The sequence below is a fragment of the Aphelocoma coerulescens genome, chromosome 17 (assembly GCF_041296385.1).
Source record: "Aphelocoma coerulescens isolate FSJ_1873_10779 chromosome 17, UR_Acoe_1.0, whole genome shotgun sequence".
Taxonomy (NCBI): domain Eukaryota; kingdom Metazoa; phylum Chordata; class Aves; order Passeriformes; family Corvidae; genus Aphelocoma; species Aphelocoma coerulescens.
Genome location: NC_091030.1, coordinates 7,276,791 through 7,299,910, shown reverse-complemented (window position 1 = coordinate 7,299,910; position 23,120 = coordinate 7,276,791). Strand labels below are relative to the sequence as shown.

Genomic DNA, 23,120 nt, shown 5'->3' with positions numbered 1-23,120 from the left:
TAAAATCCCTTTTCCTGCCACAGCTTGTCCATGCAGCCCCAACCACAGTTCCTGTCAAGTGAAGATACAGATTAATAGCACAGCTACTGTTCTTATCTAAGTAAGTCAGATCTGGCATCAAACCTGGCATTAAGAGACAGAATTCTTTTATTTTCTCATAGAAAAGAAGTACTGGCATCACTGTCAGATAGGCAATAGTACAACCACAGAAAGGGTGGCTGGGGAGGCACTTCAGGATGTCATTTAGTCCTCCCACATAAAGCCAGCTGTCACCAGGGCTTGCCCAGGCCAGCAGTGCCTCAGCTCAGCCAACTCCTGAAAACATTCAAGCTTTGAGTGACCTGTCCTAGGGTGGCACTGCCCTCCCCACACATCGCCTTGTGCTGGCAGCTCATCTTTGCCCTCTTCATTCCATTCCACAATTTCACTGTGCCTCAATTTTGAGGGGAATTTACACGGCAAGAGAGTGAATTTAAGGGCTAAAATGTAACTTGTAACTGGTGGTGTACAGAGGTTTATACTGGGCCACCAAGAAATTAAATGACTCTCCTAAAAGGTGCCACCACATTACAGAGGCAGGACCCACCCTGACACTCCAGTGCCCAAGTCACCCCCTGCAGACATGTCAACTGCATTAATGCCAACCAAATCAGACAGAAAACTCCGTATGAGAAAGATTTGCTAAATATTTGGGGGTTACACATCTTTTGTATGATCTTTATCAATGCAGAAATCCCAAAGGAGTCAGCAGATATTGTTCCTACTCAACAGATGAGGAAGAAGTTGCAAGAAGATTAAATGTGTGCAGTGAGCAGGCAGCAGTGACTAACTGGGCCTTTCTCAGTGCAGTGGCTCTGGCCCCTTTTATTTGGGCTCAATAGCGTGATATTCAGCCCAGAAATGGGTTCTGTGATCCTTAACGTTTTCATGGAATTCAATTTCAGCTTGGCTTCCTGTTGACTGCCACAGGAATTGCTGCTTCCCATGGAACACCACTGTCTTCATGGTGCTGACATCTCGGACCTGCAAGGGGAAAAACCAAACCATTTTATCTCAGCAGGCCACAGATGAAATAAATACCAAAAAAAAAAAAAAATACTGGAGACTTGCAGATTGATCACTCAGGGAAAAGCTGTGCTACAAAGGTTAGAAGAAATACAGTAGGTATCAGAAATTCTCATTCCCATCTACATTTACACAACAGAGATCAGAGTCCCTGATTTGTGACTGAACTGTGCATCTGGGTGAAAATCTCTAAAGGGGATGGGTTTGTTCCCATCCAGATCATTCCAGGGAGGTTCCTGCCTCCTCACCAGGATATAGTTGAAGTGTGTCTGGTTGCCTCCAGGGCCCAGGTCAGTGTTCAGGGCACGGATGGAGATGCGCTGCCGCGGAGCCACCGTGATGAAGGTCCGACACACGACCTCTTGCCTCTGATCAGGCAACTGCACAGGATTCACTATTTCACCCTGGGGGCCAAACAGCTGCTGGTCACAGTCTGACAGGGCAAAGGGAGAAGAGAAGATGGTTTAGAGAAGCATCCAGCATCTCCAAGAAAGAAATCATTTAAATTAAACACAGGCAGAAGAGTTTCTCTAGGGATTTTTATCCAAGCATCGGCAAACACCTGTCTGGGGTTTGCCTTTAAAACAAAGGGGTAGCCCACAATTAATGCCAATTCCAACACTCCTCAAGAAGGGGTTTGTGAGTTGCTAAAAATGAAGCAAGGTTTCCATAGATTTCCATAGGCAACCACCATTCATGGAACTTGTGGGCCTTAATCTACAGCAAGAGCAAAGCTCTCAGTACAGTACCTTGGTAATATTTTTTGGCTGCAGTTCTGCTGTTGTACTGCAGAATGACCCCGTTTCCTGGCAGCACAACACGCTGTTTCACAATCAGTGTGTTGGTTCTGGAATTTATCAGTGACAGAGGGAGCTTCCTGCAGCCTGTCCGCCACATCATTCGCCCAGAAAACAGCAGGACCTCACCTGGAACGGATGAGCACAGGGCCTAGAAACACTTTTGCTTGAAGTAAAAGCCAGTCTCTCTTATACAGGTCTGGAATCAAGTAATTTCTGCATCTTGTTTCTATCTTATCAAAATCTGTCATGAGAAGAGGCCAGTTAACTAATCTAACTGTGCTGATTCCAGCTAGAGGCTACATGGGTTTTATAACAGGCCAAAACAAGCAGCTTCTTTAACCCCATAAGCTCCTTTCATCTCATATCTACCAACAGAACAGGTAAGAAGCCACTGTGTGAGGGGAGGACAAGCAGCATCTTCATTTTGTTCCATCTGGCAACAACTTGGTGGAACAGAAAAAATCAGTGAAATGGTTTCAGAGATTACACAGGCTCTGAGGCAGCCAGAATTTTTCAGGGCACCAGAAGAGGTGCAGATTTGCCAGAGGGCCAGGCTGGATCCCAGAGCTCCAGGCTGTACCTGCACTGCAGTTGAGGGAGCTCTCCAGGATGGTCACTGAGATCTCCTCCCTCAGGGGACGCCCGATGGCCACCGTGCAGTCCCTGCTCTCCACGCCTGTCATGTTGATGATCCCAGTGGCATTGAGAAAGAGGTTTCCACACACACCTGGACAGCAGAGACAGGTGAGAAACACACCCAGAAGGAACTACAGCAATTCCCTCCGTGGCACAACGAACAGACGAAGTCACATCTTCTGGGTAAAGCACTGGAAGAGCCATAGAGTCCCAGAATCCCAGAACCACAGAACATCCTGAGTTGGAAGGGACCCACAAGGATCATGGAGTCCAACTCCTGGCCCTGCACAGGACTACCCCAGGAATAACACCACGTGCCTGAGAGTGTTGTCTAAACCCTCCCTGAAGCCTTGAGCTGCTGTCCCACAGGCTCCCAAGTCAGAAGAGGTTTGGGAAGCACAGGGAAGCAAGGCATTGTTCCTAGCTCAGGTACCATGGACATGCTGGAACAGCAGGGTTTCCTTCCCAGCCAGATGTATTCCCTCCCATGCTGCTGTCCCTGGCTGGCAGCAGGATCACCACAGCCCAGCTGCACACAGGAAGCACCTTTTGGCCGTGTCCTCCTCACCTCCACCAGGCTTTGTCGGCTCCCGGGGCCCAGCAGACAGAGGGACATCCAGGTCCTTGTGTCTGTGCTCTGTGCCAGCTGCAGCTCCTGTCAGGTGTGTGGCTGGTGTCACTGGCTGCAGCTCTGCCCCAGGGGACACGGGTCCCTCCTGCTCAGGACAGGGCCCTGCGGAGCAGCCACGCACCACGATGGCCTTGGGGAAGCGCCGGCAGAAAAGGGGGTTCACGGGCTTGTGGGTCAGAGAGCTGAGGCAGAAATCCTGCCTGGTCTGAATGCCATTCCCACAGGATGTTGAACACTGCAGAGGAACAAACCCACAGAGCTGCTTTTATCCCTGCATTCCAGCTGGTATTTGGGAATAAATGCATTGATAGGCTCAGGCACAATCTGGGGGGATTCACTGATGTTCTTCTGCCACTTGCCCTGTCAGTGCTCTTGTTCCATCAGCTCTAAGATGCCCCACCTTCCAGGGGATCTTCCAAACTATATATTTAAATTGCAGAACCACTTCCTAAAGAAGTCCCAAAATATCTGCATTCCAGGAGAAAACATGCCAAAACCATTTCCAGGCTGCAGCCAAAACTTTAGCTGAGGAAGGTGGGAAGCAAACCTACGGCTGCTAAACACAGGGCAGTGGAAAGGATGGAAAACATCCTTGGAAACAGTTTAGTATTTCTGTGGGAAGCCAACAGACAAAGCAGAAGTTGTACTTCTCCCCTGTAGCCTCCAGGGAAGGGAAGAGCTGGAAAACTGAAGGGGAGCAGGTACCTCTGACCACTCGCTGAAGCTCCACTCGTAAGAGCACGTTCGGATGACACAGGGGACACTGGTGAGGGGCTTCTCTGCCACAGGACACAAATGTTCCTCCTGCAAGACCTCCTGGCCGTGGAGGATCTGCACACAGGTGACCAGCTGCACTGCTAAGCCCAGCCCACAGCTGGAGGAGCAGGGCCCAGCTGGGGTTACCTTCCACCTGGCAGGGCAGGGAGGAGAAAAAGTGAGTTAGTGATGAGTCCCCACCCTGTCTCTCACTGCAGAAAATGCAATGCAGCTCCCTCACTCTTCAATCCTTCTTCACTCTCTGCCTCACACTCTCTGTAGTACTTGGAATGCAGCCTGCAGCAGGTTTGGAGTTGGATACAGAGGGCATGCCTGTTTTGCCAGGAGCACACAGATTTCAAATCCACACCGAATCTTCCTCTGTGTCCACCACCGCCCTCCCCAGGGTGACACACACAGGCTTAACTGCAGAAAGAATCTTATCTCCCTCCAAAACACACACACCACTGAACCCTCAGATCAGGATCAGACCCAGAGGCCCTGGGAGTGGCATCCTGTAAAAAAAGTTCCAGTAGCTTTCCAGTCCCACAGCAAACAGGGCAGGGCAAGCTCACCACAAATCCTAAGGAAAGTGCAATCCATTTCCTTCAGTTTTCAGAGCAGCTATTCCAGATTCTGAGAGTATTTAATTCTTGCTACTTTCCTTGATGCTCTGTGGAAACTGTACAGCTGGCAAATGTGTCACCACCTTTTGCAGCTATGGATTTGTTCCTGCTTCCCAGAGTAATAAGGGATCGAGAGGTTTTCAGTTTTTCTCTGGAGTCAGACTCTGAGGACTACACTTATTTCTGTCTGAGATGTACCAGCCCAGGAAAAACTCTGAGTTTGCTGATAGGGAGCAGTGCTACCGTTTTTGCAGCTGGCTTTGCTTCCAAAGAAGGGGAAAGCAGCTTGACCCTTCCTTTACCATGTCCCTGGAGACAGAGAGAAGAAGGAAGACCCCTCACTGGCTCGTTGTCTCCTGGTAACTGCTTTACCTTGGTGGGCAGGGGTTGAGATCACAGACTTCCACCCTGCTCTCTGGCTTTGGCACTGGCTGACAGTTTTCCTCCTGGGTTTCTTCTTTGGTGTCAAAAGCCACACAAACATAGTGCAGCTGAGCCTTACCTAGGAAGGGAAGCAATCTGACTGCGTGGTTTGGATGTGCAAGGGTTGAAAGTAAGTCAGAAGTGTCACATCTGTGTGTACAAACCAAGCAAACTCTGCCCAAGCCATGGCACTCTTACTGCACTCATCACCCCAGCTCTGAAGCACAGCAGCAGCCAGACCACCCTCTAAATTGTTCTGTCTGAGCCAGGCCTCCTTGCCCCTTCCAAAATAATTGTGAACACAGCTACACTTAGAACTGTAGAGGGGGAAAGATCAGGTCCCCGAGGCTCCCAGGCACTGGATTCACACCTAGAGCCAAGCAACATTTCCCTGCAGCACAGAAAGGCCTCACCTCTACCACAGGAGACAGAACACTCCCCAGCTACAGGGCTCCAGACATACACAGTCCGATTTTCCAGCTGGATGTGCCCAGGTGACTCCAGAGGCTGAAGTAAGTGTGCATCTTCCTCCTCAGAACAGAGCAAAAAACAGCTGCCTTAAACAAACCACCATGATGAACTGAGGCATCCAGCAGCTTAATTAAAGAGGGATGGAGCTGCCTAAAGTGACAGGATGAAGCTTTAACTGGGCAGAGCAGTGGTGCAAACCACCCTCCGGGCTCCAGGAGTAAGCTGGTGGTTCTTAACTGGTGGATAAAAGTGCAAAGCTCACAGTGAGGAAAAGCCAAGCCAGCAAACTCACTTTGTCCCAGCCCAAAGGGCACACATTGACCACACATGGCACAAGGGAGAGGGGTTTTTCTTCTGCTGGGCACAAGCTGTCATCCACTACAGTCTCCAGGCCATCATGGAACTGCACACAGGTCAGGTTCTGCTGGGCAACTCCAGTCCCACAGACAGCAGAGCATTCATCTCTCTCAGACATCTTCCACCTAAATGGGAGGCAATGGCATCGCTCTGTTTCCCACCTGGATCAGGGAGGTTCATTACTCAGGACACTGGTCACAGAAATGGGCCATGCAGAGGATTCAGCTTCTCTGTTTCAAGAGCTTTGTCTGGATGTGACTGACAGGACAGTTTAAGTTCTTTCACTGACAGCTTTCAAGGACTAAAAGCACCTAAGCTAAGGAGCTATAGTTCACAGTGTGATCACTTTTGATTGAACACTGAAATGTCTCTGAGGGCAGTGTCTGGGCAGGCTTGGCCCTTGGTCCTCCTTCCAGAATAAACAACACAAGGGTCAACCCTCTTTGTTGGCACCATCTTGGAGAGGACGTGAGAGCCATCTCCTTCTGGCCATGCCCTCAGAGTATCTCAATTTAGCAGATTACTGTAAAACATTGGAAGGACTATTTCCCAATCCTTCAGCTGACATCTCAATTACCTCATGGGACCAGGAAAGACAGAACATGGTTTGGGATCTGCTACCCCATTGTAATTACGAGGAAACCACTTCATACTTCTCTCTTTTTTCCACCTTGCACAACACCAATGCAGAGTGGCAGAGAAAAGCAGGAATTCAGCTGAGCTCCCAGGAACACCAACCTGTACAGGCACGGCTCCATGGCACAAGGCTTGTGCTCTGGGAGGGGCTGGGGCAGCTCCAGACACCACTGATCCTCTGTTACTTCATTCCTGGTCTGATCAAAGCACGCATGAACCACTGGGAGCACCCCTGGGATACAAAAGGAAAAGGAATTGAAGTTATAACCAGGGTGAACAGCTCCCCTCTGCTATGGTAGGAAGATGCAGAGATTTTGCTTCACTCAATCACCTGTGTAAGAAAATGGGGTGTGTGGGAATACAGACTTCTGTAAACACACAAACCCCTTCTTTGTGACATAACCTCCCTCAAGAGTTTTAAAGTGATTTTCCAAGGTGAGCACCCCAGCAGAGGAGAAGTCTGATTGATAATCCCCTGCCAAAATGGAAGGGTTGCCCTAAACTGGCTGTTTGAAAGAACAAGGATATCAATCATAATTTGGAACAAATTACTTCTAATGATCTGACTGATGAGGGACAGCAAATAAGCTCTAGGAGGAGCTGGTTTTAAATGCCACTGTGTAGAACTGACCAGGTAATATCATCACACAGCCTTTGTGCTCAGACAGCACCAACCTCCTCAAAGGCATCATCAACAGCCAAAACCAGGCTAGAGGTGCTGGCAGAGAAACTGGAGACTTCCAGTGCCTGCAGCAGGCAAGGAATGAAATATTCATAAGCTACAGCTCTACAGAAGATTTGTAACGATAACGAACCTAAAAAGCAAAGCAGATGAAAAGTCAGACTCAAAGAAATTACAAGCAAAGCTAAAAGGAGTCTCCTTTCAAGGACTGGGCTACAGGAGAGCCAGGCATTTCTGAATCTCAGGCAGCATGACCCTGAGCACCAAATGTCCAAAATCAATCAGCAACCTTCTCTTTGCTCTACCCTCCTTGTTTTCAAATAATGACCATTGCTAAGGAGGGCCTGTGCACCACTCACAGCTCTCAAGGTGCAATTCCAGCCCAGATTCTCAACTTTCTGTTATTTTAAGTCCTGACTTTCTCTTTTTTTTTTTTTTTCTTCTGTTTGTGATTGCATTAGCTGGAGGCTCTGGAGCATTCTGAGTTCTTTACTTCAGTTCACCTGGGGGATTTGCTGGAGAAAAGCTCTCCAGGCATAACTAGTTGTATAGATTGACTGCCATAAATATTCATTAATACATTTTCTAAATCCTCGTCACAGAAGTCTTGAGAGGCCTGACAGTGTCATCTGAATTATCTGGTAAACGAGATGTCAGGCCATCTATCAGAGTGAACTGTTACAATCTGCATTATGATTCCTTTAGGGAGACAGAAAGGATTAGCCATGGCACAGGAATAGAATTCTAAGAAGGAAGTTTCATAATTAGCTCTGAGGCTTTAGTTAGATACCAGATACCCCTTTGGTCTCAGACTTCTGATGTTTAGCCAACTTCAGGTTATAGTCTTCAAGAATTTTGAAAAATCTGAGAAAATTATTTAGTCTTAAAACCAAGAGTTCAGTTAAAACCTGTTTAAAAATCCTCTCCATGATCAAACATTTTCAGTATCATTCTGAGGATTCAGCCCATTTGCTGATTTGTTCATTCAATTCAAAAGCTCCACCACGTTTTTCTTCGGTTCAGTTTAACCCCGGCAACTGCAGCAATCATTTCCAGCACTCTGCTTTTAAATTCAGTTCAGACTAAACCAGAAGTCTCCATAAAAAGTGAAGACAGAGTCCTGCTGCCTCACCTTCCCCACAGGTCACTGAACATGGGCCCTGCTGAGGAATCCACACATAGGTCAGGTTCTCCCTGGGGACGAAGTAGCTGAAGGTGATGTCTGGGTTGGTGACATTGCCATATTCTTTTGTGTACCTCCTGTAGACCTGGGCAAGGAAAAACTGTGGTCGATGCACAAGAAAACTTGGATTTATTCCTTAGGATGGAGGAAGGAGCAGCCAATCCCCCTTCTTTCCATCCAACCCTGAGCCTCACTGCAATGCCTCAGTCCCAGGCAGATGCAGTCAGAGCACTCACCCTGTGAATTCTGGGCACTGAAAATGATTAAACCAAGCAGAAGGTTTAACTTGGTGTGGGTTTCCCCCACACAATCACCCCCAGACCTGCAGGAAGCCTGCAGGAAGCCCCAGCCATTCCCCAGAAAAGCAATACTATCACTCTCCAGTGAACACCATCTCCCCCAGCCTTGGACACAAAGTCACCTGAATCCACCACACCTGGGATCTGCAGCACAGCCACCCAAACCTGCCCACTTCTGCCTGGCCCCCACCCAGCTCTGCTGCTTTAATGTACCTGTATTTCAATTTCTTCCCGCGTTGGCCCATCCACATGGATCTCCTCCAGGCTTGGCAGGTTGTCCTTGGTGAGAAACACTTGGTATTTGATCTGGTTGTCCTCCAGAACTGACGGGTAGGTGACATTCTGTGAGATTTTTCCTTTTCCAGCCACCACGTACTCGCCTTTAACCTTCACAGCTGGAGGAGCAGTGATGGTAAGAGACAAGGTGTGGTCACCAGGATCCCCTGGTGCTGGCAGCTACTGGCTGCCCTCTTGGTAGGAACCAGTTTGGCCCAAGTTGGGCATCCCAAGGAGCGTGTCTTCTGCAGCTTCCCACTGGAGAGCATCCCACGAGCAAAACGCAGCACCAAGAATTCCATTTCTTTGTTGGCACAAGCTCCTTTCAGCCCTGCCTGCATCCCCTTCTCTCCTTTTCATTCCACTCACCCAGGTGTGTGAAGAGAGGCCTCCTGTTGGCAACATGGACCGAGGTGGTGTTGTAGGGCAGGGACAGAAATGTCACGTACTCTGGAAGGGTGGAAAGGAGGAAGATGTGGTCACCTTCCAGCACTGAACCTCTGTTGGGAAGGCTAGAGATTGCAGCTCAACTCCTGAATTCACACTGACCCTGCTCCTCAGCTTGGACACGGTGATGGTGACACAGCAAACACAAATGAGCTGGATTCTGTGTCCTGTTCTCACCTTTCTGTGGTTCTTTTTAGGTTTTCTGCTAATAGCTCAAGGTGAGACTGCAAGAGCCAGACCAGTTCCCAAATGGACATTGAACATCTCAGGAAGCACAGACAACACCCTCAGGGACATGGTGGGATTGTTGGGCTGTCCTGTGCAGGGCCAGGAGTTGGACCCAATGATCCTTGTGGGTCCCTTCCAGCTCAGGATATTTATGATTCTATGATCTGATATCACCCCCAGCTCCCAACAATTTGCTGGGCTTCCCAAACAGTTACATTTCTGATCCACATCCAGAAAATTCTGACCAAAAAAGCACTCTGCCTACACGACAGTTATCTCACTCCATTGGGCCACCCAAAATCCATCTCCATACCCTCCATAAAATAAAATCAAGCAGAAGCAGAAGGGAGAAGTCACATACAGAAGATTGTGAACACTGACTCTGCACACAAACAGCAGCACAATGCAGAGCCTGAGGGGGAGGGCTACACACCTTGAGCTTTTCCTTCTGTGTAGGATCCACTCACTTGGGTGCAAGTGGAGTTATCACCCCCACAGACCTTGCAGGGATCCATGACCTTCCTGGAGCCCATCTGGCCATCACACCCGAATGCCTGAGCAGAGGGGAGAGTCTGTCAGCCTGGCCTGCTCTGAGAAAACAAGTGAGCAAAAGCAACATTGCCTGAATTCCTGAAACTGCCCTTTCCATTTGCAATTTGGGTTTAGGAAGACATTGAAGAAAAAGATGCAGTTTGTACCTAGACCTACCACTGGGCAGCAGCGTGCAAAGCCAGGGACTGGGAGGTCTTAGCTGAGAGCACAGCTCTCAGTAACTGTGACATTTTCTTTCCTGTAAGAAGCAGCCCAAAAAGATCTCTCCTGTTACCTAAACCCAAAGCTCTGTGCTCTCTTCTATGAACTCTTTCTGGAGGGAGGGAGGAAAAAAACAAAAGCCCAGGGGGACAGTAAACATGAATGGCAGGTTCTGAAGGAATCTTTAGCTCCCCAAACTCCCAAAGCCAAACCTAGCTCACATCCTTCAGTCCCATGGAACTCAGAAGAGAGATTCTATCCCCATTCCCACGAACAAGACTAATTTACACAAAGCTACAGGAGGATCTCAGCAGGCTTAACAGCAAAACATATGCAACTGCTGAATTTATGCTGGAGGCACTGATCCCAGGCTTTGGAAGCTGCCATAACATGCATATTTATCACTGCTGCCAATAAAACAGCCAAAATCAGAACAGGTTGTGCCTACACCCTCTGCTGTTCATGGGGGGAAGCACTTCACAAAACACGGTGAGCATGAGGATAATGAGAAAAACATAAAATTTACAAAGAGTATTCTGGGAATGTAAAGAAACAACAGAAAACATCCACCCGGGTCAGCTCTGAGCAGTTCCTAAAATGCAGACAGCGCGGGGGAGTTGTATCCAAGGTCATCGGGAAAGAATGCCTTCCTCAGGTCCAGCCCAGGAAAAAAACTCCAGTTTTATCAGTGATATTCCAAAAATCAATCTGTTGACTTGTGATCTCCAGGTTTTGCTCCTTATCTTGCCACTGGCCCAGTAATTCAAGCCATGGAACTTGCCTCCAAGACATTTTGTGGGGCTAATTGCAGCAGGCAAACTGAGCAGCTCATGAGGTCTCCTCCACCAACACATAAACCAATTGCTTCTTGGCTTAGGGGTGAATAGCCCTGTGTGTTTACTGCATAATTAGCAGAATGCCTTATCTAGAGGGCATTGGATGCACAGACAGATCAGTAGATTTTTGGACTCCATCCAACACACCAAGAACAAAACTCCCTTCTGAGAAGAGCTCGCTCTGTTGTTTGGGGCACTGTGTTTTTTCCTAGCACGATTTCCCCTGACTCCTTTGGTGCAGATCACCTGTCAGGGGTTCACCTGGACTCCCCAGTCACTTACTCTGCATCTCCCCATCACACACAGATGGAGATGCCCGTGGTGCTCCGTGTCATCCTGCTCACACCTGGTTCCATCCAGGAAATTGTCCCCGCGGCTCACCATGAACTCCTTCCCCACGGCCCTGCACGTGTGCTTGCAGAGCAGGTCCCCTGGAGCAGCAGGCACAAGGAAGGAGTTACTCTTTCAGGAAGGCACATGGCTGCTCATCAAGCAATGGGAAAAAGCCCAGAGAAGTTGTGGACTCCCACCCCTGGCAGTGTCCAAGGCCAGGTTGGACAGGGCTTGGAGCAATCTGGGATAGTGGAAGGTGTCCCTGCCATGGTGGGATGAGATGAGTTTTAAGGTCCCTTCCAACCCAAACCTATCTGGGATTCTATGATCTGTCAGAGAGTACCCAGGTTTCATGTGAAAACTAGAAGAGTGGAACAGCCTTCTAACTCCAAAGTACAGACAGGTGCATGAGCACTCCCTGCACAAACTGACGTTTCAGGCACTCCTTACCTTTGGCAAAGCCAAGAGCAGAAGTCCAGGTATAAAAAGAGGGTGTTTCTACATCAAGGTACAGTGGCTTTAAATTTGTTGCTGCACACTGTTCAGCCATGAAGTCCTGCTGGGTCATCAGACAGGCCTGGATCCCAGAGAGATTGTTGTGTAAGGAAAGGAAGTGACTGAGCACAGGGTCCCAAGCAGCATTTAACCCTCTAGCTAAAGGCAAAACACAGTGGCTGCTACGTAAAACACCCAAACAATGCCAAGAAAGAAAACCACTTTAAAGGGAAGCTGCAGGATATGCAGAGAATGGTGCTTGGAAGCTGATATCTTTGCTATTTATACAAAATAAATAGATAAGGAAAACAGGACCCATACAAGAAAGTCCCTCTGAAGAAAACCATCATTGTGAGTCACTGTTTTCTCAGCATCTGTCCTGCTATGGGGGCATAGAGAAAATGCTTCATTACATGTGAACAATGCTATCCAATAATCCTGCTGCCTTCAGTGGCACAAATACCTCTCGTGCTGTCAGACAGATGGAGGCTGTACACCAGATCTTTAGTCCTCTTTCCCAGAACAGCCAGCTGTGGGAAGGACAGTCACAAAACACACAGCCCTCAAAAGGTTCAAGTGTTCAAAGAGAAGTTCAGATGATGTCGAGCTCCGTTACCTGTGTATTGCACATCTCTGCTTGCACGCTGGCACCGTGGCACTCCTGCCCCCCAAAAGCAGGCCTGGAAATGACAGAATTCCTCAACAGAGGCAGGATTGTCCCAAGCAAAGGAGAAGACTCAGCTCTGAGGCCCTGAGGACAGCCAGGTCCCCACTCTCACCTGGGGTTGTTACAGAAGCGCTGCCTCACCACGACCCCCCCGCCGCAGCTGCGGGAGCACGGGGAGAGGGGGCTCCAGGCAGACCAGTGCCCATGGACCACAGCCATGGGGTTCAGCTCCTCCAGAGAGCTGCACTGACCCTTGGAGCACCACTAGGACCAAGAACACACAAGAACACACAGAACTGGCAGCAGTGAACCCAGCAGGGCCAACTTTTTGGTTGGCACAAGTCCCCATCTTTGGCAGCCCAGTAACAGAGAATCCCAAGGTGAATGAGGCACCTTCTCGCTAGAGGTTGAAGAGTCCCATGCCTAATTAGGGTCTAACGTGAGGTTGGGGTTAAAAAACAGAGCAGGCAGGTCATTTCAAGTTGAAGGAGAGCTCAGATATCAGGCTAGAGAACTGCAAAGCAACTCCAGAGATAAAGACAAGGTGGAAACAGCACGATCAGGACATAATGGTACCAGGTTATGACTGGTTTTAGCTCCCTGGCCGAGGGGCAGAGAGTGCCAGGTACCCTCCAGACACTGACAAAGCCTCGCTGTCTGAGCTCCACAGCACCACACCCACTCCTGGTGGGAGCCTCCTTACCTTGTTGATCCCACACTCAGTTCCATCCAGGAGGGGAACCAGAAGCCGAGTACAGCTGGATTTGTCTGCAGGTTGTACATGGCATGAGAGAACTTTACAGATGTCCTGGTGTGACAAGAAAATCAGGGAGTCAGGCTCAGCAACACAGCAGCCCCAAAAGTCTAAATAGTGCATGTCCCAGCTTTTCTCACAGCCACCCAACAATGCAAGTTCCCTCATTTTTCCTGCTATTGGGCAAAAGCTGTGGGCAAGTCAAAAGACCATCACTGTAGTGATCACCAGCTGTAACGCTGGAAGATGATCAACTGAAGCAATTAAAGTTTCACCCACCTTAGTGTTTCCTCATTAACAAAACATGTCCAGATGGCAGCTATTAAACACGCTGTGTTTCCCAGACAAAGGGATTTGAGCTGTGGTGGGGAAGCTGGAGGAATCCAGTGAACAAGAATTCCCCAAGGCAGGACCCTGGGTGGGTGCACCCAGCACTGCCAGGCCAGCTGTGCACAACAGCACCCAACTGTGCAAACCTTACAGGAGATTTATGTGGAGGAAGGAAGTGATGGAAAGAAGGGAAACGTTTTTAAAGCCTTGCCAAGAAATCTGTGGCAGAAAAGCACTTTCAATCCCTTCAGAATAAAAATGCTGCCAGCCCCCTTTCCCCGAATTTTGGCTCCTGAACGTTTCCCTGCTGCCCTTAGCAAGACAGACAAACTTTCTACCTACAACATTGCTGTCAGCAAAGGTGCAAGCTGTGGCCACACTCCCAAAGGCTATTTTACATTGCTCATCTGCTCCGTAGTACAAGCCAGGCTTCCACCCCGGGATGCTGCCGTCCATGTCCGGCAGGTCATTCAAGCAGCTTGTTTGGCCTGTACTGATAGAAACATGAGGAATATCACTTTCCCAGCTGTGGGTAGTGAGGACAATGACATGTTTGCAATCTTGTGCTGAGTTTCACTCTGGGAGTTGGCTGCTGCTTTCCCAGACAACACATGCTCGCTGTGGGCTGGGATGGATTTAGTTGCAGCAGCTGCCTGGAGATGCTCAGAGTTCCCTGCTGCTGGAGTTCTATCCCATTCCTGTCCTGCACCCAGCCAGCACACAGCCTGCAGTGCCTGTCTGAGCCTGGATGCTCTGATGGTGTAAATAAAACGTGCAGGCTGAGCCAGTGTCTGAGAAATCCACCCCAGCCCAGGCACGTCAGGCACCAACCAAAGCCACTTCCAGCTACGCGAAGCAAAAACTGGGTTTAACCTCAGCAACAAGTGCTAAGAGATAAACAAACCCCAAGCTCTTCACTGTTCCTCATTTTTCAGTAATTTTTTTTTTTTTATTCTTTGAGGTTTTCTCTCCTAAGCTCCCAGCACAGGGAACTGAAGAACTCAACCATTCCCTTACCTGACAAGGGCCAGGAACTGCTCCCGACTGCACGGAGACCAGGTGAGGTCGATGCTGTTGTGGTTTCCTGCTGAGCCCATGATGAAACCACTGCTGCTGCACAGATTCCCCTCGCCATCGTGGGCAATTCCAAGGCTGTAACAGAAGCAGCACAGAGCCCTGAGGAGAAGAAACCCAGAGGCTGCATTCCCTCAGAGCCTCTCTTCTCTAAGCAAGGACTGAGCTCCCTCTGCAGCCCTTCCTTCTACTGTTGTCACAAAGGGTTTCTCTCCTCTTTGCAGCTTTTAATTGTCACAGAGCATGCAGGAATGCAAGAAATGCAAGGAACTCTTTCCAAAATAATCCATGACCATGACCAAAAGGTTTAGAATAATCCGTGGCAAGTTCCCTTTTACGTCAAGTGATCCTTTTGCTTTTTTCCTTGAACTGGAGGATGGTTTTACCTGAATAAAACCTCCTGGGCTGCTCTGGCAGTTTCCTACTGACCTGTGCCCAATCTCATGGGCTATGGTGACTCCAAGGTCAAAGCCAGTGTCCTGGGTAATCACACAGCTCCAGAAGGAGGAGCACACTCCCCCTAACTGAGTCACTCCACGAAGCTCCTTGTTCCCATCAGGCAACTCCAGGTCAAACCTAAAGTAAGGGAGACATAGAGAGGAAAGAGCAAAGAACCCCCACAGCAAGGAAAGTCAGGTTTAGGCATTCAGCTGAATTGATCTGAGCTTTCCTGGTCTGGAATCCAGCTACCTTTCTTTTGACACATGGAGCTCCCTGGGGCAAGATGGCAGCAATAGGGTCCCACAAGTGCCCACTGCTCAAAATTTACGAGGATTCCCCATTAAAAAATCCAGATGTCCTCAGACAAGCAGAACTGAATGAAATGACCTAATCCTATTTCCCAGTCCCTCCCAGGGCAGGGAGCTCAGCACCTGGTGATGTAGAGGACAATGTCAGCATGCTGGGGGTCAGAGTCGTTCTGGGGGTTCACCCTCTTGCTCCACTCACAGACGCTGATGAGGGAGGAGGTGATGTTGGTTGTGATGTTCAGCTCTGCCTGGAGGGAAGGCACACGTTGGCACATTCCAAACAGCCTTGAGCTTGGACAACACTCAAACACAGCCCTCTCCTTACCTCTGGCTCTCTCAAAACCAGCATTTGCATGAGGTGAACCCTGAAATGAGCCCCCAGTGAGGCATCTCTGAGCAGCTCCGCTCCCTGAGAAGAGACAGAAAGGAGTCAGTAAAGAAGGGGTTTGGGGACTCCCACTCGCTGTTCCCCAAGAACTGGGCTGCACTCACTACAAAGGTAACTACAACATTAACATATGCAAAAGTTAACACATACAAATGTGAATAAACCTGTCGAGAGATGAGGTTGGATTTGTCAGACACTCTGAAGCAGAGAGAAGAATCTGCAGGAAAAGTTTCATAGGGGAGAGAACGGCCAAGACTTTTCTGCAGTACACACACTGAAAATGCCAAGCCAAGCTCTTAATAATAGCAAAGGCAGACATGAAAATTATGCAACAGAAATAAAACACTGAAATGTAAAATATGAGACTGATTCAGTGGATTTAGTTCAATCCCCCTGAAAGCAACAGGGTGAGAAAACTCTTTATGTGAGTTGCAACATTAGTCGTGAAACTCAGAGCTACATTTTCTAGGTGGGTTTTAAATCCTCTAAGATCTTCTTTCACTCATGCAGCTCCTTGTGCAAGGGAATTTGGGGAATTTTGTGCCTAGGGAAGCACAGAGCAATGCCCTGCACATGAGCTCTGCACCAGGGACAGGTAACCCCAACCACCCTGAGAGTTCCCTCCCAGAGGTGCTGCCTGGGACACAGCCTGGAGCCCCCTCTGGGGCAGCATCACAGAGCCACTCACAATGTTCAGGTTGGCCAGGACGTATCGCTCCGTGTCCTCTTTGTGGTACAAGTAAACATCTGGCCCTGCCACCACCATCAGCTCCAGATGTTTGACAGCTGCCTCAGCCCTCTTCTGCAGGCGAGGAGGAGCCCGCCCTGCTGGACAGCACAAAAGGGCACGGGGAGGTTCAAAAGCACCATAAAAGATCCTACAGACCCACTCCCTTTCCCCAAAGGCTGCAATAACACAGCTGTGAGTCCCCTTCTCCAGGGGCTGGCTCGAGTTTCCCCACTTCTGTTGGTGTCTTCCACCTGTCAGCAGCTTTAACAACACACCTGTGCTATCAAAATAACAACCACCCACATCAAACACACTGGGCACAGCTCAGCAAGGTGAGAAATGTTTTCGAGTCTACTCATGTATTTGTGAACACCAGTTTTTCCTCTGAGCTCATGGAAGCAATCCCCCTGGAGACAGCTTTTCCAGCAGGGCTCCCTCCCCATGTCTGTTACCTCTCGCTGGCTTTGCCTCTCTTGCAGCACTTTTGAACAGGATGTGAGGGTTGGAGAAGCCAAGGTCCCTCAGCAGAGCCACATCTTTGCTCCTGACTGGCCTGATGTGAATCTTCTCCTCACCCATGGTGACGAGTCCTTGCTAAAGCAGATAAAATTCCACCTCTGAGTTTTTCCAAAGACATTTGCTATCCATGGAGATGGCAAAGATTCATTCAGTGGATGCTTCACACACGTTTGGGGCATGAAGCTGCCACCCTCCAAAGGCTCTTTCAGCTCATACTCACCAGCTGCCCTTCACAGAAGGTGACCCTGCACGTGGCCCCAGGAGGCTGCAGGGGCTTTCCACCTGCAAAGCAGTTCCCTGGGAATCTCTTCAGTAAAATAAAGGAAGAGTTCACCACCTGGCTGCTCACAAAGGAGGAGGAAAGGAGGGCGTGGTCCTCTAGAAATTCGAAGGCATAGAGCTGGCCCCAGGCCTGGATGGAGCAATGCTGGACCCGACAGGGCCTCAGCCCAAAATGTTCTCCTTTACAAGGGCAAGTTGGCTCAGCCACAACGAACTCAGGTACTGAAAGAAATGAAACAAGATCAGAACAAGGGGAGCAGTTATGAGAAATGATGATACACAAAACCCCAGTGTAAGGTCTATCTCCCCAGGAAAAATACCCTACAAACACCAGCTGTGGCCTCTTGGGGTCATGGTGTCAACAGTCAGAGAATGCCTGTGCTTTTGGGTATTCCAAAGTGAGGATAATCTGACTGAAAACACACCACAGGACCTGGCACCGCATTTATTGCTGCTTTTGCTCTCTCACTAAGGAGAACAGTTCATCTAAAAAAGGCTGAGACAGTTTCATTCCTGCAGATTTTACCTATTACTGAGTGGGAATTATCACAATCCAGAAAAAGACACTGGGATGAGCACTAGGTGAATTCAAAAGGAGACAATACCCTTCCTTTAGGGATTTGAGACTCCAAAACATATCTTTATTCTGAGCTACCACCAATCCAGACCTAGAATTCAAATCTCTTTGTGCATTTATCTTAAAAAAAAATTAACAAGTATTTAAAGTTACCCTTAGTCTAAAGCTTTCGTCAGAAGATCATAGAAAAACACCAACACAGAGAGTGGGACTGCAGCAGAAATGTGCAAAGAGATTGAACACATCTCCTTCAGCAGATTTTACACTCTGACCCAGCTCTTCAGCCACTCTCACACTGAAACCCAGATTGTCTCACTTGCACTGGGACTCAAGAACACCAAATGCTTGTCAGACCAGGGGCTGTTAATCAGTGTTCTCAGCCCTGTCAAACACCCAGGACTGGAAATCAGCTGACAGATGTGCTCTAAACCGAAGAAGGACTTGAGCCCTGCATACCATCAGGCACTGAGCTGGTTCCAAAGTAAGAGAAAACATCTCCCGCATCCAAAGCGCTGAGGAATTTCTGCAAGAAGAAGAAGAGCTTTACATTTTTTTCACGAAAAACAAATGGATACAAGACTATCCCTTCTCTGGACCTAACCTGGAAGGAACGCCAGCAAACAGCTCAGCAAGTCCCAGAGCCAAGTTCTCGTGGCTTTACTCCGCGCTAAGCACGGGCTGCACAACAGCCACCCAGAGGAAACAGCTTTATCTTCGTGATTAGTGAGCTCGGACGCAGTTTGGCTTAGAATCGTGTCGTCTCCTCTTCTTCTTTTTTTTTTTTTAATTTTTTTTTTTAACTTTTCTTAGAAACACCGAAGCGTTCCTGGAAGGGCTGTTCTGGAGGTCACACTCACCTCTGGGAGCGGCGGCCAGCACAGCCCCAGCGGGAGCATCACGAGCGCCCGCAGCGCCAAGCTGACGGTCATGCTGGAGGAGCCGCGGTCTCCGCGCCGAGCAGGGCGAGATTTCGGCCCAAGGCATCACGTGGAGCGGAAGGGAAGAGCAAAACCAGCCCCTGAGCAAACAGCCTCTGAGCAAACAGCCTTGGAGCAAACAGCCTTGGAGCGGGGGGCCGCGGCCGCACCGGCAGCTGGAGCGCGGCCGCCTTGCGCAATGTCCGCGGCTTCTCCGCAGTGTGCGCCAGCCCCGGCGGCCAAGGGGCGGCTCGGGGGGGGATGGGGGCCATGTGGCCCTGGGGACACACCCGTGTGTGGCGGGGGTCACCCCGCGACCCCCCAGCCCCGGAACTCTGCAGCCATCCCCCTCCTCCCCCCGTCCCGGAACCCAAGCGCGGGTCGGCGTTCCCCGCCGGGGCGGTGCGGCGCTGTGCCGGTCCCCCTGCGGTAGCGCCGGCGCGGTTGGGACTCGCTGCCCCCTGATCCCGGTGCCGCTCCCACCCCGCTGAGCCCCGCATGGCGAAGCAGAGTCCTGCGGTGCCCCAGGCGGCGGGGCCGAGCACCGCGGCCCGCGGGAAGAGCAAGAAGAGGAGGAAGAAGAAGAAGGCCCTCGGGGAAGCGGCGGCCGCGTCGAAAGGCGCCGCCATGGCGGCCGTGGGTCCCCCCCGCAGCCCCCAGGAGTTCTCCTCCAACTGGAAGGCGCTGCAGGAGGTGAGGGAGACCGGGGGGTGCGGTGTGGGGAGCGGGAGACAGCCCCGGGGCCAGGCTGGCATTCCCTGAACGCGGCTCCACGGTGGGGTTAAGGCGGAGCGATGGCACGGACACCTTCCACTGTCCCAGTGTGCTCCAAGCCCCGTCCAAGCTGGCCTTGGACGCTTCCAGGGATGGGGCAGCCACAGCTGCTCTGGGCACCCTGTGCCAGGGCCTCCCCACCCTCACAGGGAAGGATTTCTTCCCCATATCCCATCTACTCCTGCTCTCTGGCAGCTTGAGGGCATTGCCCTTGTTGCCCTGTCACTCCAGGCTCTTGTGAGTAGTCGCTCTTCCTCTTTCTTGAAGGCTCCTTTTAGGCACTGGAAGGCCACAATTAGGTCACTCTAAAGCCTTCTCTTCTCTGGGCTCTTTTCCTTTATATTTTTTCCTTTTTTTTTTTTACTTTAATGTCATTTTAGCTACTGAAACAAAAGGCAAATAACTCCAGCAAGCCCCTCTCCACGGGTCAAACAGACACCAAAAAGAAGCAGCCACTCAAAGCAACCAAAAGTCCACAAGTCCCAGCAGTCAATGGGAATGGGACTGCGGTAAAGACCAAATCCACAAATAAAATGGACAGTGGTTCTGCTAAAGACAGTCCTCCTGCAGCCAAGCCAGAATCCAAGGGGGTTACAGTGAATAAGAACTTAAATGGCACCAAAAGCAACGGGAAAGGCTGCAAAGAAAAAAAGAAAAATGGCATTGTTGTGAAGGAGAAGGATGAGCTAAAACATAAGAGGAGGAAAGCTGAGGAACACGTGGAGCAGCAGCCCAAAGAGTGAGTACTTCAGGCAGCAGCCCTGGATGTGAATATTCATTTTGGGGGGAGCACAGAGAGGTACATTCAAAACAGCTGCACTTTCCCAGACTAAAATCTGGAAGAAATAAGACACACATTGCCCCTACTCCTCAGACACACCAAGAAACCTGCAGAGGTGACAGTCATAGACTTAATTTTCACAGGGCTTAGCTCTTGATTTAACAAGTAAACATACTTTTTAGTATGTTTACTTGTTAAATGAAATACTTTTTAACAGACACCAGATTGCTTTGAGACTGTTAAATGTAATTAAATCTGTTCTTCCCAGGGCTGACATCTGGTTTGATGACGTTGATCCAAAAGATATTGAAGCAGCAATAGGACCCGAAGCAGCAAAAATTGCCAGAAGGAACCTGGGACTTGAAACGGAGCAATCCCAGTCTGTGGAGCAGGTGCTGGTGAAGGAAAAGGCTTTTGATGGGTGAGTGACATTCCAGGGGGAAGGATGGCAGCAGAGGCTTCTGAGAACTGATGTGCAGGTGCACAGTGAGCTGACATCTCCCTTCATCTGCTGACAGGCTTTGCCCTGTTCAGATCCATGTGTGAACCTCGTGAGCTCCACCTGGGCCCTGCAGAGGTGTCCCCAAGCTGTCCCTTTGCCTTTCAGGCTGACCCGAGCTGTGGCCATGGACTGTGAGATGGTGGGGGTGGGCCCCAAGGGTGAGGACAGCATCGTGGCTCGGGTGTCCATCGTCAACCAGTTTGGGAAGTGCATTTATGACAAGTATGTCAAGCCTACAGAGAAGGTGACAGATTACAGGACAGCTGTCAGTGGCATACGGCCTCAGAATATAAACACAGGTACGAGGGGTTTCCCCCCAAAATGTTTTTTTAAAGAGAATTCAGTGGGTTGTCACAGAAGCCTCACTGGCTGAGCTTGGAACAGCTTGAGACCTAATTTGGGGAAACAAAATGCTGAGATTGATGTTAAACTTAATGCTAAGAAAAACTGTGGGAAGAAGTGCTTTTATGCAGTGATCACAAATGCCCTTGAAGGAATTAACTGGTGGAGTATGGTATTAAAAAAATCATTTCCTATTCATGCTGTGCTCTATATGGAATCCTCTATGTTCTAGCAAGCAGGGATTCAGTGTACTGTACAGTTTGCATAACTATTGTCCCAAGGATACAGTTACTTCCCAGAAAAGATGCAGTGTTTGCTCATGGAAAGTGTTTCCTTGTGTGGCATTTTTAGGTGAAGACTTTAAAACGGTTCAGAAGGAGGTTGCTGAGATCCTGAAGGGAAGGATTTTAGTTGGACACGCCTTAAAGAATGATCTAAAGGTACATTGAAAATTAAATTTCTAATGCATCATTCTGGATCAAGGGAACACACCTGAACTCCTGGGAAGCGTGGTCCTGGATCCAGCCCGTGTCTGTATGATCTGGGTCTTGTCCTTTCGTGGTTTTAAAGAGTCTCTTATAATGGATGGAAGGAAAAAAACAGGCAGCTGCACATTCAGCTCTGTAAAGTTTCATCCAATAGCACATTTAGTCTGAAAATGTGATTTCTTCTAGGTCCTATTTCTTGATCATCCTCAGAAGAAGATCAGGGACACACAGAGATACAAACCTTTCAAAGAGAGAGTCAAGGTAAGAGACTGCTGGGAAGGAGCTCAATTAACAGACTCCAGAGCTGCTGACTGGCTCCTGTGCTTGCTGTTACCTGACCCTGTTCCTTCTTTCCTTCCTATGCACACAAGTCTCATAATGCATTCATTATTCCTGATATTTCACCAGCAGAGGCTAAGATGTGCTATTCTTTCTGGAGCATAATGTTTTTATATATACACCCATCTCTGTTGTTTCAAGTCCTGTGAGACAGCATGGTTTATGATCTGACTCTGTTTCTAGAGTTCCAGGCCATCCCTGAAGCTGCTCTGTGAGAAGCTGCTCAATGTTCAGGTGCAGACAGCAGAGCACTGCTCGGTAGGTACCTCCTCAGAACATCCAGCTCTGTGTTCTGGATTCAGTCCAGAATGCTGGGCCTTCATTCCAGTGAAGCTCAGCAAGCTCTTGGGCACCAGCAGCAGTGACATTGTCCTCTAAGCTCGCTCACTGTTTCCTTATTTCATAAACAACTTTTGCACAAGTCAGCTCTTAACTCTGAATTCTTGTTATTTTAAAATCCCCAGGAGAAAAGGTAATGATCAAGATCTGCTTACCTTAAAAGCAGCATTCTGCACTGCTGTACTGTGGCAGGATGCATAAACAGTGTGAGATCCTTTCTTTCAGTGGGCAGGAGGATGGAAAAGAGGAATGAACTGGGGAAGCAAAATTGGGAGGGGAGCTCATAGATACTGTATCAAGAGAATTTTTTCATTATGACTTTCCCAGTGACAATCAGAAGTGAAGAGCCTTGTGGTGGGCCCTGGACTCTAAATACACCATTTATCCCTTTCACTAGGCACAGAGCCTAAATGTAAAGGGAGATCATGAAATGCTAATTGGAAGGATGTATTAAAATGATGGAAGATTTAGCTGCTTATTATCTCACATCTTCATCTGGTCTGTTCTCTTCCAGATCCAGGATGCACAAGCAGCTATGAGACTTTACACCTTGGAGAAAAAGAAATGGGAAGCTGCTGTTAAGAACAAAGCTAACAACAAAAATTGTAAAACTTAAAAACACAGGGTAGAACTTC

At 49.2% G+C, this 23,120-nt stretch overlaps 2 protein-coding genes across 4 annotated transcripts; one reads left to right on the top strand and one right to left on the bottom strand.

Annotated features, from left to right (window-relative positions):
- Window positions 1-129: 129 nt before the first annotated feature.
- Window positions 130-19,012, bottom strand: ADAMTS13 (ADAM metallopeptidase with thrombospondin type 1 motif 13). Of its 3 annotated transcripts, none has more exons than XM_069031512.1 (29): window positions 18,861-19,012; window positions 18,460-18,526; window positions 17,365-17,648; window positions 17,078-17,219; window positions 16,584-16,723; window positions 15,833-15,916; window positions 15,631-15,755; window positions 15,188-15,334; window positions 14,702-14,836; window positions 14,027-14,177; window positions 13,304-13,408; window positions 12,713-12,864; window positions 12,550-12,613; window positions 11,889-12,015; window positions 11,388-11,536; window positions 9,950-10,070; window positions 9,211-9,291; window positions 8,779-8,960; window positions 8,216-8,351; window positions 6,504-6,633; window positions 5,701-5,890; window positions 5,351-5,468; window positions 4,887-5,016; window positions 3,838-4,042; window positions 3,070-3,367; window positions 2,446-2,592; window positions 1,815-1,991; window positions 1,314-1,498; window positions 130-1,023 (listed from the first exon to the last, which is right to left on the bottom strand). In XM_069031512.1, exons 1-29 carry the CDS (start codon window positions 18,930-18,932, stop codon window positions 865-867), a joined length of 4,203 nt encoding a protein of 1,400 aa, XP_068887613.1. In that variant the 5' UTR covers window positions 18,933-19,012; the 3' UTR covers window positions 130-864. The 3 variants fall into 3 exon arrangements, with proteins under 3 accessions (XP_068887613.1, XP_068887616.1, XP_068887615.1); XM_069031515.1 differs by having other exon boundaries at window positions 5,351-5,465; XM_069031514.1 differs by having other exon boundaries at window positions 16,584-16,720.
- A 316-nt stretch (window positions 19,013-19,328) lies between these two features.
- On the top strand, window positions 19,329-23,116 carry REXO4 (REX4 homolog, 3'-5' exonuclease). The gene is made up of 8 exons (XM_069031522.1): window positions 19,329-19,613; window positions 20,075-20,433; window positions 20,744-20,896; window positions 21,083-21,276; window positions 21,671-21,759; window positions 21,994-22,068; window positions 22,330-22,404; window positions 23,000-23,116. Exons 1-8 carry the CDS (start codon window positions 19,419-19,421, stop codon window positions 23,099-23,101), a joined length of 1,242 nt encoding a protein of 413 aa, XP_068887623.1. The 5' UTR covers window positions 19,329-19,418; the 3' UTR covers window positions 23,102-23,116.
- The last annotated feature ends 4 nt before the right edge of the window (window positions 23,117-23,120 follow it).

Excerpts from the sequence above, each read along its gene's own strand:
- ADAMTS13 (XM_069031512.1), bottom strand. The coding sequence starts at position 18,932 with ATGACCGTCAGCTTGGCGCTGCGGGCGCTCGTGATGCTCCCGCTGGGG. Across the intron at positions 6,634-8,215 it reads TTCAGTGACCTGTGGGGAAG|GGGTGCTCCCAGTGGTTCAT; the intron begins GTGAGGCAGCAG and ends TTTGTATCCCAG. Across the intron at positions 1,499-1,814 it reads AGCCAAAAAATATTACCAAG|ACTGTGACCAGCAGCTGTTT; the intron begins GTACTGTACTGA and ends TTGCCCTGTCAG.
- REXO4 (XM_069031522.1), top strand. The coding sequence starts at position 19,419 with ATGGCGAAGCAGAGTCCTGCGGTGCCCCAGGCGGCGGGGCCGAGCACC. Across the intron at positions 20,897-21,082 it reads AAGGAAAAGGCTTTTGATGG|GCTGACCCGAGCTGTGGCCA; the intron begins GTGAGTGACATT and ends TTTGCCTTTCAG. Across the intron at positions 22,405-22,999 it reads AGACAGCAGAGCACTGCTCG|ATCCAGGATGCACAAGCAGC; the intron begins GTAGGTACCTCC and ends GTTCTCTTCCAG.